Source organism: Ochotona princeps, chromosome 14 (genome assembly GCF_030435755.1).
Source record: "Ochotona princeps isolate mOchPri1 chromosome 14, mOchPri1.hap1, whole genome shotgun sequence".
Lineage (NCBI taxonomy): Eukaryota > Metazoa > Chordata > Mammalia > Lagomorpha > Ochotonidae > Ochotona > Ochotona princeps.
In genome coordinates, this window is record NC_080845.1 from 23498475 (window position 1) to 23513810 (window position 15336).

At 41.3% G+C, this 15336-nt stretch overlaps 2 protein-coding genes across 5 annotated transcripts in view; one reads left to right on the top strand and one right to left on the bottom strand.

Annotated features, from left to right (window-relative positions):
* Window positions 1–15336, bottom strand: part of SLC44A1 (solute carrier family 44 member 1) — a 177274-nt gene that overhangs the window by 97533 nt on the left and 64405 nt on the right. The window lies entirely within an intron of this gene.
* Window positions 9274–9836, top strand: LOC101516002 (small vasohibin-binding protein-like). The gene has a single exon (XM_058672965.1). It carries the CDS (start codon window positions 9359–9361, stop codon window positions 9557–9559), a length of 201 nt encoding a protein of 66 aa, XP_058528948.1. The 5' UTR covers window positions 9274–9358; the 3' UTR covers window positions 9560–9836.

Genomic DNA, 15336 nt, shown 5'->3' on the forward strand with positions numbered 1-15336 from the left:
GAGTTTCTCAGGCCAACTGTGAATGCACATCTTGACATTTCTACACCATGCCTCCAAGGTGCAGAAGCAGTGACACTGATAATCCAAAAATCTAAGTTAACAGCAAGCGTTTTAGGGCTAACGCCATGGCACAGGAGGCTAAGCTTCTGTTTGCTGTGCCAGCTAGTCCCAGCTGCTCGATTTGTGATCCAGCTTCCTGCTTATCACCTGAGAAAGCAGCAGACTCAAGTCCTTGGGTCCCTATCCAGAAGCTTTGGCTCCTGGCTTCAGATCAGCTCAGCTCTGCTCACTGCAGTTATTTGGGAGTGAGCCAGTAGATGTATGATCTCTCTGTCTTGCTGGCTCGTAACTCTGCATTTCAAATAAAAATGTTTCAAAAATTCACTGTTTCATTGTTATCCTTAGTGTATCTTTTATTAAGCCTTTTTAATAACTGAAAAACACTTTGTTTCAGATTTCACATCCTTTAAAGCAACTGAAGTGAATAAAACATCAAAACTAGGAATAAAAGAATAAGGAGAGAAAAATACTCCAGAAAATAAATAGTCTAGACTCTGCACGCACTGGCACATCCAATATATATTGCACAATCACTGGATACACAGAGCATGCTCACAAAGGGAATTGCAAAACAACCTAAGCTTTGAACTTAGACGGGAATAGAAAAAAATGTTCAAACTGCAGAGCAAACATAGCAAAGAACAGCAGGTAGGAGGTAAGAGTGTGTGCACAAATATATATACAGCACAGTGAAGGTAGTTTCCAGGATTACCTGAAGGACAGAAATATAAACATTTTAAGTTGAAATTTTTGAAATATAATTAAATGACCCCCAAAAATGGATAAAAAGAGAGACATATCTAAATAAAATGTTCTGTTTATATCATTAACAGGGGGACAGATGTACCAAATATGAAAACAGGACAGTGAGGCAACAAAGGGGCACAAAGTCCTAGAAGTTTAGGAATAGAGCCAAGAGCCAAGAATAGCGATGACTTTTAAGGTTGTACTCAGAGCACAAAGAAAGAAACTTAGCAATATGGTGGCAGGGGAAGTTTGAAACTAGTGAGAGGAGTGCGTATGTTGCACAGCAGTGAAGACACCTGTTGGGATGCCTGCATCCCATAGCAGAAGGACTGGCATCCAGTCCTAGTTCCTTCTCAGCCTTCAGCTTTCTGCTAATGCACACTTTGGCTGTCGCAGATGAGGCTGAAGGACCTGGGTCCCTACTACTTACGGAGGAAATTCCTACCATTGGCTTCAATCAGTCCTGATTTGCATGGGCATTTCAGAAATGAAATAAAAGATCTTTCCCTCTCTTTAAATTTTCTGGACAGATTTATTTGTATTGGAAAGGCAGATTTAAAAGAGAGAAGGAGAAACGGAGCAAAGATTTTGCATTTGCTGGTTCACTCCCCAAATGACTGCAACAGCCCAGGAGCTTGGAGCTTTTTCCAGGTCTCCCACATAGGTGCAGAGACCAAGCAACAGGCCATTTTCGCAGGGCATCAGCAGGGAGCTTGATCGGAAGTGAAACTGGTACCCATACCGGACGCTGGCATCAGAGGTGGTGGCTTTACCTTCCATGCTGCAGTGACAGCACCTAGTTTTACTTTAATAAATACAGGAAACAGTAAAGAGAACAGAATTTACCAAGAATTTATGCTGGGTCACAGGCATCTTGGGTTTCGCCCTGACAATGTGCTAATTCAACAAATGGGGAAAGTGATCCACAAGCAGGTGACTATCCTGAGGCCACACTGTCTTCACCGCCTCCCAAGGGATAGTCTTTCCTATTTAAACTGGGTAAATACTCTTGCACCATCAGCGAGTGAGTTATAGGATGACAAGATCAGGTGAAACCTAAGGCACTTCAGGGCAGAATCCTACTTGCTCCTATATTTACAGTTCCCTATATGGCAAGCGTGAAAACACTTCATTCAGTCAACAAACATGACTAAGCCTTTATTCCTGGGCTAGGTCCTTTAAATATGAAATTCACAAAAACACAGCTCCTGATACAAATAACATATGGCCCAGAGAAAGAAAAAGATACAAAATTATGGTTGTTTTAAAACCAAGCAGCTCATAGCAGTGAGAATTATGTAATAATTTCTGCCTGGAGGATAAGGGGTTAGTGGTAGCACGAAGGAGGAGGTAGTCCCTAAGCCACATTTTGAAAGTGAGTAGGAATTTTCCAGACAGATGGAAAAGGAACACTCTAGGCAGAGGAAACTGCATGTCTAAAAGCACAGAAGCATGAAAGAGCATAGTTAAGCAACTGCGAATACCGTGATAAGGTCAAAGATGAGATGGAACATCAAAGAGCTACGTGCCAAGGAGAAGCAAAGGACAGAGGAGGATGCCACCCTTATAGCCAGGAGTACCTGACAGCTCGACTCCAAATGGCCCCGGCACAGTGACACCCTGCCAGAGCCAGCCCCTTGGGTTGGAGGCCAGAGAGGGTCCGGGTGCGGCACAGCAGTGCTGCTCCAGAGATGAGCCGGAGCCATGAAACTGCCTCCTGCTGCCATGGCAACTCCCTGCGGCAAGGCTTTTTGGAGCAAAAGGTGGCAAGCAGATACCAGGTCTGTTGGCCGCCTCCTGCCGAATTTGGCTTCTCTCCTCTCTAATCAGGACGGGAGCGCTACAGCACTCACGCCGGAAAGCTGGCTGCAAACTCGCTCCATTGCCTTCCGCTCTAGTGATTCCTGACACAAGTCCTCCCCAGAGGGGAATAAAAATGGAGTCTGATCATTTTTCCAATTATTACCCCGTATCAATTTACAATTTATAGACCCTTGCCACAGAGTTGCTGCTGTTAGTGAATCACATAGCAAAAAGCAAAAACACCAGAGCCTAGCCGAGGCATCTGGTAGTACTAAATATAGGCTGCACAGAGCCCCACGGATGGGTACTGCCCTGACAGTGGGATTCTGCCTAGAGGAGGACTCTCCATGGGGTAAGGTCTGGGCGAAAGGGAGCACTGCCCGGAAGGCAAGTCCAGTTCTATCATTCTAGGCAGGACCCACATGCTGCAAGGGCTGTGAGACATCATGAACATGGTGAAACCCTTACTGAGCCAATCCAACTAAACTGAAACACATAACTCTGTCAACCTCCAACTTTACGAAAGAGAAAAGAGAAAAAAGAACAATTTCGTTGAGGATAGTAATTGAAGGCATTGTACTTTGTTCACAGCATTGCCAAGACTCTGGCTACGCTAAGGCTAGCCCGTCTGGCCCCTCCAAAATTCACACTGAGGGACCAGTATTGTTATGCTGCTGTCTGGGAGGCCAATGTCCCAAATGGGCACTGGTTCAAGCCCAGGCCTCTCCACTGCCCATCCAGCTCCTTGCTAGTGTGCCTCAGAAAGCAGTGGAAGATGGCCTAAGTACTTGTGTCCCCTGCACCCATGTGGGAGACATGGATGTAGCTCCTGGCTCCTGGTTTCAGCTACAGCAATACCACATGGAATAATATAAGAAAACAGGGCTTAGGCAAGGAGGACCGAAGTGAGCTGTGGGAAACCCAGGGACATGCCACTTCCTTATAGCTTTCCTAATACCACTGAGGAAGAGGTAATAATCTCCTGAGAAAGAGGTGCCATGTTAAAAATAAAAAGCTATGGTCACAGCTCACATTCCCAGAAGAGGCAGCAGAACCGGAACTAGCACAGCAGCGCCTTTGCCAGCGCTCCCGTAGCCCCTGATTTACAGGTACCTGCTAAGAAGAGAAAGCCTCATAGGCCTTTCTGGTAATTCACAGCACTGAGAGCTGAAAACAAGTGAGAACTGTGAAGGCAGCCCAGGGATCAGATTAAGACAGCAATACTGACAAAATGTTTACCGGCTTGACCTCATCTCCCACTGGTCTGCTTTCTGTTCCTCAGTCTGGCACACTCTCACCTTGGGGCCTCTGCACTGTGTCTGCCTGGAGCAGCTTTTCTTTAGAGAACAACGGGCCTTACTCCTTCCCTTTTTTCAAGCCTTTACTCACAAGTCACTTCTGTGATGCCTGCTCTGTGCATTCTGTCTAAAATGTCAACTCTGCTGTAACGCATCGTCTCCCTCTCCACTGCTGGGTTTCTCCTGACCATTCACACCCACATTCTGTATGTTTTATTAATTTCTCTGGCTATCATTGATCTCTATCAGCAGACCATCAGGTCCTGGAGGGCACAGATATTTGGTTAATTCGGCATCACTAGATCCTTGGTTCAGAAAATAATAATGCCTGGGAGAGAAAGTGGTCCTATGCTGACTGAATTTGGAGGCACTGCTGGGTATAGCAGCAAAGTCATTGCTTGAGGCATTTCCATGCCCTACAAGACTGTTGGAGTCTGACACCCAATCTTACTTTGGAGTCCAGTTTCCTGCTTAATTTGTACCCTGTAGAGCAGGCAGAAGATGACTCTGGTAGCTGGGTCCCTGCCCATCATATGGAAGACCTGGATTGAGTGTGTGTGTGTGTGTGTGTGTGTGTACTTGAGTACCTTTGTTAACTTGGGGTTTCTGGGTCATGGCACAGATTCTAGCCACGTGACTTAGGAGGTGGACCATACTAAATAATATTGAGGCTAGAACTGACCACTCTAAAAAGCGTAACATGTACAATGGGAATTCTGGGTCATATGATATTAACTTACAATAAGTTGACTACAGGAGTTGCTCACAATGAAGTCAGGGTCCTAGGTTCAGGTAATCATGCCAAGTTGGTCACACTTTCTGTATCGTAACACATTAAGGCCAGCAATGTGCTCTGATTCCACCCTACTCCTCTCTCCCACTAAGTATAATAGGCACTCCCTGTGATGCACTCCTGTTTGTGGCTCATTTCATTCTTGTATTCTTTCCCCATAATAAAACACAGTGATGGCTGTAACAGTTTCAGTAGATTCTGCGAGTCTTTCTGGCAGACTCTTGAATGTAAGGGTGTTCTATGAATGTCTGAGCTTGCAATTGGTATCACACACAAGTTGGTCATGTGCACTCTTTTGAGTTGCCCTCGACTCTCACATTCAGATAAATGTAAATAGGTGGTAAACTGAGCAGAACAAAATTAATAGTTGATGTGATTGACAATTACCCAAATTATAACACAAGGGTGAGGTTTAGCACAATGGCAAAAGCATCCAAAAATCTTCGTAGATTCCAGGTAAGCCTGGAACCAACTCAATCAGTGAGCCATTAGATTGAGGTATGTATCAGCTGTTTTAACTAAGATGACAAATATATACAGCTAGTGCAACACAGATGGGAAACCAACCATCCCATCGCTGCCTACCTACATACATATAATCTCTTTGTGTAAGTTGCTTCCCTCTACTTATTTTTGATATTTCAATAGATGTATATTAAGTAATGATCATATCAGTAACTAGCAGAAACATCACTCCATATTAGTATAATTTCTTCAGGTGGGAAGTCTTAAATACTCTCTTCTAGCAATTATGAAATATACAATATATTATTGATAATTATGGTCACCTTGCTGGGTAATAGAATACAGAAACTTATTCCTCTTTTCTACTTATAATTTAATACCCAGCAATTAACTATATAATCCCCCCTTTGCTTTCACCACATCAATATCTGGTAATTATCAATTCTGTTCTCTGCTCCTGTGAGACTAATTTCTTTTGTTTTCACATATAAGTGAGATCACACGATATTTGTCTTTCTTTGGCTGGCTTATGTTGACCTAAGTCATCTTATTCTTTTAAGTAGCTTTTCATTTCCCTGCTTAGAATCTACATAATACTTTGATTTTTTAACTCTTACATTTTCTAAGTATATAGTTAGATATCTTCCTTCAAACTGCTAGCAGTATTATCCATAGTGGCAGAATTATATTAATACACAGATAGTATCTTTAGAAAAAGTTAAATAAAATCAGGCTAGAGTGCAGAATGATCACAAAAATGACAAAAATTATTTTTCAAAGATGCTTCCATAAATCTGCCTTCTAAAGATTTTGCTGTTATTTTTACAATGCTAACAGTTTCCCTGAGAAAACAAAACTTAAAGAAAAACTTATACAAATAGTACAGCAAGCTTCTGATGATAACATCTGAATGCTGCTGTTTCTGAATGCATGCAAACTCACAAGAAAGTGCATTTACAAATACAACTTCATGTGAGGCATCTATCTAGGCTGCTCTTTTTCATATTAAGTTAAATTAGGAGAGACAGTAAGCTAGTTAACATTGGCATCAGAATTTCTGGCAAGAAACAAAGTGTTTTCTTTCAAAGCAAAGCCCAAAGTTTTCCAAAGCTTTAGAGAATCTCCAGCTGTTCAAACCTATCCCTTAGTGTCACAACAAGCAAGTGATCTGTTGCAGCTCCTCACCAACAAGCAGACAGAGCACTCTATAAAACCCAAGCATTAGCGCACTGTGTAACTGTGCTACCTCTGTTCTTCTAAGCTTCTGCACCAGCACAAATTGGAGCCAGGACCTCCTTCCTGTGTGTGCCTGTCTTCACCTGGTATAGCTTAGTCCAGAGAACTCCCACCTCCAAATCCGGTCCACATTCTTCATCCAGGGAGAACCAAGTTTGGCATTCTCATTAGAGTTTCAGTCTCACCGCTTCTTGGCCCCCAAACCCACATGATCCTCTCTTTGCTCACTTTCCTCCAATCGTCCTTATATGTACTTTCCCTCCCTCTGCAGACCAATATTTACATCACTTGATTCTCCCCAACAGAAGGCAGGCCCTGTCCTGAAGTTCTATCCCATTTGCCCAGCTAGGGCTCTAAAGCACTGTCCTTAGTCATGCAGCCAAAAGGATCTGAATTGTGCTAACACCTCAAGGAGCTCGGAAGAGTACTCATTCCTAACAACCCAAGTAAAGCATCACAGCCCTGCTGACACCAGGATTTTAGCCTTGTGCTACCTGGAGCAGAAAATCAGCTAAGTTATGCTGTGCACAGATTTCGGATTCATACAAGTAGGCTGTTTGAAGCTGTTAATTTTGGAAATTAGTAACAACAACAACAACAGAAAGCGAATGCAGCTCCGGTACCAGTCATATCAGCGAACCGTCTTACTTTTCTCTCCCCAGCAGCTTGCTGTAATGAACCCAGGAAATGGATTTATCAAGTTTCCAACAGACAATACTTTTACAAGATGTTCCACATTGCACTGTAATAACCTTCTGTATTTGTCTTATTAGAATGCAAGTTCTGTAAGGACAGCAACTATGAATGTGTTTTATTTTTTCAATGTTTTTCATTACTCAGTTAATATATACATTAACTATAGCAAAAAGAAATATGTGTAAAGAACAGGAGCCATCATAAATCAGCAGATGGTCACTTTAACATTCCATGCCCTTACATATTTTCCTATCTGTGTGTGTACATACATCATGCTACATGTGGTGCCTTAAAATGTATTTTTTCCTTAACAAGTTTATGCAGCTATTTTATGCAAGGACTTCCATCTCAACATCGTTTTTACTAGCTCTATAATGTCTCAGACTTGGTCAGTCTTCTATAACCTCTCTTACTCTCCATATCTCTAATACTTGTTATAGTTGTAATAATTTTGAGATTGAATGATAAGTCCTATTTTCTGCCCAAAATCATAATTTCTCAAGTGTATAATTTCAAGAGCCTAACCCAAAGAAGATGGTGAAAAGATATGGTTTATGAATGAATGAATCTCGCCAAAATTCTTTCACAATGTAACTATTTCCTTATTTCACTATTCCTAATAGTGGTCCCTAGCATACAATTCATTTTTGATGCTTGCTGAGGGTTAAACAGAATAACAAGCACAATTTTCAAGAATGCTGAATCATATTCATTCAGTAAATAGCAACCCAACTTAAGTCATTGGCAGTAAGAGAAATAAATTATAACCTGAGGAACATGAAGGACTGTCTTTAGGCAATGAAAGGATTCTCAGAGCAAGTATTTTAGCAAATTTTATCTTACATTTTTTTGTCCTGTTCTTTCTGTTTCTCAGAGACAGCTATGTACAGCTAACAAGATTTGGAAGCTCCTTACAAAGTCTTCACAAGAACTATGTTTTACACACAGACTAAAGAAAATATTTTTTCCTAAAATAGTTAAATATTATTTCATAGGCCCAGAAAGTTTACAAATAGCTAATAGATTGAACGTAAAAGTAACGGTACAATAGGACTACCAATACCCCAAATAATTCTTTACAGAAGTTAAACATATAACAAGCAATCATTGGGATGGGCTGAGTCAGAGACCTGCTAAAGTCTGAAATTCTCTAAAAATAAAAACTCTGGATCCAGTGTGGTAGCCTAGTGGCTAAAGTCCTCACCTTACATGCAACACTGGCATCCCAAATGGGTACCAGTTCATATCCTGGCTGTTCCACTTCTCTTCCAGCTCCCTGCTTGTGGCCTGGGAAAGCAGTCAAGGATGGCCCAAAGCCTTGAGACCCTGTACCCACGTGGGAGACCAGGAAGAAGCTTCTGGCTCCTGGCTTCAGATCTGCTCAGCTCTGGCCATTGCAGTCATCTGCAAAGTAAACCAGTGGGTAGATCTTTCTCTCTAACTCTTCTTCTCTCTGTAAATCTGCCTTTCCAATAAAAATAAATAAACCTTTAAAAAGTAAATTAAGTGAAAATTTTTAGCCTACTAAAAAAGTAACATCAATTTGAAATTAGGTGTCTTTCACAAAATATTTAAAATAAAAAGTTGTAAAAATACCCAACTACACAATAAAGGTAATGCAGGTTATCATAATTTATATTCTTTACCTGACAGAGCAAGAAACACATGATTGCTTTCAAATTATTCAAAGCCTTCATAGAGGCTTTGGTTCCTTTCAAAATTTCTTCAGTTGTAGCTCTATGTAACTGGTCCCTTTCATGTTTCCCTTAAAGCTTCTATCATCTTCAAATGTTGGGAGGGAAAGATCTGAAAAGTGGGAAATCATAACCACTGCAAGAAGCTTCCAGAGACAGTATGATCCATATGCCAGAACCTGGACTGACTGGGAGAGTAGAGATAGTGAGCCATTACCTGTCTGCATCGAGTTGCTCATGCTCCCTACATCCCTGGTCCTTACCCTGTAACATGAAGATGCTGAATGGTCTCAAGGGCCCTCATAGCATAAACATTCTAAACTGGAGGCTTCTGGGGAACAACGAGGAAAAAAAGAAGTAAAACTCACACTCTGACTCTGCTCTCATGAGGGACTCTACAGCTTATACTGAAAATAAGAAAAGGCCTCAAAAGGCCTGCACCGGGCCCTGCCCAGCCCGAGGGGCGTTGGGCTCGGCAGCCGGGGAAGGGCGAGGCACTGTCCTGCGTGGGGTCTCGCCGCGAGCCCGGCATCCAGGGCAGGACTGCCTGATACAGACGCCAAGGCATGGACCCACCCGCGCGAAAAGAGAAATCCAAAATTAAAGAACCCGTGAGCAGAGTAGAGAAGGCTAAGCAGAAATCAGCTCAGCAGGAGCTGAAGCAGCGGCAGAGAGCAGAGATCTATGGCCTCAACAGAGTCATGACCAAACTGGAGCAGCAGCAGTTTGATGAGTTCCGCAAACAGATGCAGCTTCCTGGAGAGTAAGTGGGCTCCACACGGAAATGAGCCAGGAGCCTGGCGGGCAGCGCTGCGTGTGAGCCTATCCTGTTGGAGCCGACCTGCCCCTTGGAGCCTTACAGAACTACACCGGAACGCCCCCATGGAGAAACCTGTCTTACTACCTGTGTGTAGCTTCCACGGCACTGGTTCCTCCCAGCTCAGTGGCCCAGCGTTTGCCCAAGAGACTTGTTTTCTTCGTCTAAGATGACAGATTCCTTTCTAAAGGAAAAAAAAAATCCCTTTTTCTATTGTTGAAGAAAAATCAGTGTTTCCTGTGTGTGCATCTTCTCCAAAAATGCCAATAAAATGTTAATGTTACTAGTTCAAAAAAAAAAAAAAAAAAAAAAAAAGGCCTGCACCACAGACTGACTCCAACATGGAGACCATCACCCTCCTCTGACCTCGACTTCCTTTATGTCTGCTAATGCAGGATATTTGAAATTTGAGAGACATTTTAGGTCTACAGGCCTTAAACATAACTGAGGCTAAACTGGCTCTTTAGAGAGGAAAAAAAAATAAAACCAGATGTGCAAAAAATATATGTTTATACCACTGGAAAAAATCAATATTGGTATGATATGCATAAAACTCTTAGAGTATCAAAGTAAGTGGACACTAAATTCTGTGTTAGCATTGTTTGCAGACAACTAGAGTTCACGTAGTAGTACAAAACCCAAAACCAAAAATTAGAAGGTTTTGTTATGTAGAGTTATGTACTCACACTTGGCTTTACACAAGAAACCACTGTCATCAACCTGTCATGCCCTCTCTCATATTCCAGGCATCTAGGACATGGGAATGCCTGTCATAGAATCACCACTCCTCCACCTCAATCCTCTCTCTTGGTCCATATTATCTAAAAGGTAAGCAAAACTAGACCTTTCCCCTCCTCACCCCCAGAACAGTCTCCATACCCAAGATACAGGTATCTGAGAAATAAATGAGACCATTCCTACTCTGTAGAAATTGATACAGAACATAGGAATTTTCCTTTCTGGGAAGACTTCTAATAATAACTTGAAAAAAAAGCCTGATATTCCACTTCAAGGCTGCTTATAGGTTCTATTTACACATCTACAGTGTGCAAGAAAACAGTAGACAATTGGCAGAATATAGGTTTTGCAACTGCCAATCAGGCTTACAAGTATTATTAGAAACAGTTTGGATACAAAGTAATTCTCAGTTGAGGGTGGTTTGGTTGATACAAACATTTGATGGGACACTTTACAGAAGTTACACATTAGTCTAAAAATGCCTCTTACTTTTGGCATTTTGTTGATCAAACCCAAAAACCTTATCTATAGCATAATTTTCATGGAAAAAAAGTTTTAAGCATCTCAAGTACTCAACTTGAAAATCAACCTTGGGAACATAATCGCTTTGAAGCTACGGGTTTTCTGTACCTTATAATAAAAATATTATATGTGCATTATTTCTCTATATCTTTAGTGCTACAGTAAATATATTGTCTGGTCAAAAATATTAGAGAAAAACAATACACTACAATTTAGAATGATGAGAAATTGAAATAATTCTTTCTTTGCTATTTTTCTGAACAATTTTTAAAAGATATTTCTTTATTGGGAAAGCATATATACAGAGAGAAGGAGAGACAGAGTGGAAGAGTTCCATCTGCTCATTTACTCCCTAAGTGGCCACAATGGCTGGAGCTGAGCTGATCTGAAGCCAGGAGCCAAGGACTTCTCCTGGGTCTCCCATGCTGGTACAGGGTCCCAAGACTTTGGGTCATCCTTGACTGCTTTTCCAGGTCGCAAGCAGGGAGCTGGAAGGGAAGTGGTGCAGCCAGGACACAAACCGGCACCCATATAGGATCCTGGTATGTGCAAGGTGAGAATTTAGCCACTAAGCTATTATTCTGGATCCTTTTCTTTACTATTAATAGGCTTCTTTTTAAAAATTTTATTAGTTTTATTTGAGAGGCAGAGAAAGAGGCAGATAAAAACAGAGGACAGAGTTTGAGAGCTGGGAAGTCAAAGAGTGGAGAATATGCATCTACTTGAGCCACCTGTCACTTCTTGGGGTGTTACAGAAACATGAATGGAGTCAGGACTTGAACCTCAGCACTACAATAAGGGATGCAAAAGTGGAATCTTAATCACTGAGAGGTCGAACTCTTGCCCCTCTAATAGGATTCCTATAGACATCTGGCAATGAATTATTCTGGTTAAATAATAAATGCCAAAGGTTCCCCTTCCTATTTCTCTACTGGCTTTCCTCCTTCCTTTATTACTGACTGCAATTAAACAAGCTCTTATTAACTAACTCGTAGGTGCTCGAAGCTGGTGTTGCAGAGAGACACACTCTAAAATGCCCCCATTACGCACGGCTCTTACTGTTCCTGCCCTTACATAGTTCCTTCTTGTGTTTGCATGGGACCTGCAATTTTCTTCCAACCAGCAGAAGATGGCAAAGGTGGCAGACACCACTTCCTTGGTCACATTGTTTAAGACCATAACTTCCAGTCTGCTAGCGGACCATCCTGATGCTCCTTCCTGTTGGCCCTGACTAAGGAAAGCCTGGGTCGCATGCACTGAGGTTGGCAGTGGCAAGGACCTAAGTTCAGTAGTCCTCAAGGAATGTTATGGTATTAATATTTGTATGTGCTTGCAAGGGGACCTTCACCTACTGTCACCTAGCTGACAACCTGACAAGAACCTAGTAAGAGACTACAAAGCTAAGACCATCCAGATTCCTGAATCACAGAAACTGAGATAGAAAGCATGTCTTCTTTTACACCCCTAACTTGTACTGTTACCTAACAATGGATAACTAATACAGACAGATGAAAAACATACAATAAAATTAGAAAACAGAAGGCAATAAGATAACAACCAGGTCAGAAAGCTCAAGTAATCAAAGTAAAGGATGCTCGGTAGAGGATACAACTGGTTATAAAATGTTTCATGAAGAGGTTACACTATGAGATTGACCGCAAGTGTTTCACAAATTCAGATTGGCAGATAGGTAGAAAGAACAGCATTTAAGTAGAATCAATTGAATGTCAAGGGCAATAATAAAATCACACTGAGGAACGTAAGAGCTGACTGAATAGGTGAAATGGGTTCAGATTGTGGGAGTCCTGCAGCGGCTGGGCTGGGTGGGCTCATCTGTGACACTATTGACATCAATACTAAAGGAAAGGCTCTTGAACAGGAAAATGACAAAATAAAAGCCCTGTGTCAAAGAACTTAATCCTATCACAATATAAAGGATGCAGGGATTAGAGATAAGACCAAGACTAGATCTGTTAGCACAACGGTCTTCCTGAGAGCTAACAAACATGTGGAGGGAAAAAGGTTCATACTCATTAATAATCAAAGACATGCAAATTAAAACAATAAAACACCATTCTTGGTGTACCACATTAGCAAAGAAGAAGACCTAATAATACTAGCAAAGATAATCTCAGACACTGTTGGTGAGAATATAAATGGAATAGTCTTTTATGGAAGGCCATACACATTAATAATTTAAAGCATTCAGAACCTCAGACTCAATAGTTCACTTCTTAGAACCTACTCTACAGGAATAAATTTATATACCACTCAACAATCATTTACATATGTGCCCATCATATTGCAGGACTGAACTAGTCCCTGAATAAAACAGACTAGCCTTCTCTCATGGCATTTACAAGGCATCTGCACAACAAAAATGAAAAAGCAAATATATAACTACGCATAATACAGCACACAATGAGAGAATACTTTTTCCTATCTGGTTTAAATTTTGAGTTGAAAAGTGACTTCTCCGGGGTATGACAGTTATACTAGGAGTTGAGGATGAGTAGAATTTAGTCATGTTACAAAAGGGAGGGCAAGGAAGAGTTGTATTTAATACCTTATGTAACTCATTTGTGGGTTTGTTCAACAAGTATGTGCTAAGGTCCTAGTGGGTAGCAGGAACTCTACTAGGGGCTGAGGGAGAAAATGATTAAGGTCAGGCCAAGGTAAAGGCCTTTAAACACAGGTTTAAAAATACAGAAATGGAAGAGCCCATGGTTTATAATGAAGCCAAAGAAATACGAAGAAATTAATGTAAAAGAAGAAAGTCAATGAATTTGGAAAGAGAAAGAAGAGAGGAAAAAAAGGTAACAAACACAAATCTAAATATTATATACTTACCTGAGAAAGGCATGCTAAAAAATGTACTATTCGCTTTAAAAATTACCATTTATAGGCAGAAATATTTGGATGGATTGGTGCTAAAAAGTTATAATACAGAGATAAAGTAGATTGGAAATAAATTTTACATATGTACAGGAATTAAGAAATAGCTATACCCAAGAAACCATTCCCTCTGAAGCCATACATGAATAAATTTTGACCACGCTAAGCATCAAAAAGAAAAAAAAAATCACTTCCTTAAAATGACAGCAAGCTCTCTTTCCAAGGGGCTCAAAATGTACACGGCACCATCCAAGGGTTTGCAATCTGTTTTGTGACCAGATGGGCTGCTGCAAGTTTAAGTGTGAAGAGTGGTGCTGACACAGCCCTTATGGTGAGGGTGTGCTTGGAGACTTCACGAAGCCACGAGGAGTGCCATAACAATGAATCAAGTGAACAATGGTTCAGAAGGAAAAGAGGCCTTCTCCTCTTCTCTTCACTTATCTAAATGGTAATATTCTAGTTTCGGCACATGTCAACAGCATTAAACAGATGTCACCTACATAAAACAAAGAGCTGCAGAATTCTGCTCTATTTTTACAATTTTGATGACTCTACAATGATTTAAAAAGAAAAAGTAAATACATTTAAAAAGTAAGGTGGTCTTGCCGCAAAAATAACACACAGGTGTCACATTTATGTTAATTTCCTGAAGCAACCTTTTTATTTGTCTGAGAGGTTGCAAGTATCTATCAAAAGAAAAGTTTGGGCTCACTGCAATGGCTCAGTGGCTAAATCTTCACCTTGTAAATGCTAGGATCCCATATGGGCACTGGTTCATGTCTGGGCTGCTCCACTTCCCAAAACAACTCCCTGCTTATGGCCTGGGAAAGCAGTAAAGGATGGCCTAAATCCTTGGGATCCTGTACCCACACAGGAAACCTGGAAAAAGCTCCTGGCTCCTGGTTCTGGATTGGCTCATTTCCGGCCACTGCAGCCACCTGGTGAGTGAACCAGAGGACAAAGATCTTTGTCTCTCCTTCTGTGGACATTGTCCAAAACAGCTCATGGACAACCAACAGGCCTTAGGATACAGACTATAAGAACAAGGAGGAGCCTGCACAGTGATTATTGTAATTTGTCAGCTCTACTCTAACGGTAGTATGTATTGAAAGAGGCATTAGAAGTCTTTATAGACTCAAGCTGGATGATTTTACAGTCTGCATTACTACCCAGTATTTGGGAAATAGCAAAATACCATCTTCCCTTCTTAAAGAGCACTCCACCTGTTATTTGTTTCTTTCTAATTTTGCTCATATGGGTTGATAAATTTGTCTGTTTCAGAGGTCAACAATTTATCAGACTAACAATGATATTGCAGGGCTTATAGCCATCGGCACTGACTGGAAATTATCATGAACTGGACCCATTAGAGGAGAAGGGAGTGATTTCCAAGATCTATACCCCTAATCAGCAGAAAGTAGCGATAGAAAATGTGATGAATCTTCTTCTTTCAGTAAGTCTTAGATTACGGGTCAGAGATCTGAAGAGGAAATGAAAGGAACAAGTCGATAGCTACCTTAGGGTCATGAGCTGGAAGCCACACACACTACTTAACTACCTGTTAATCAAATG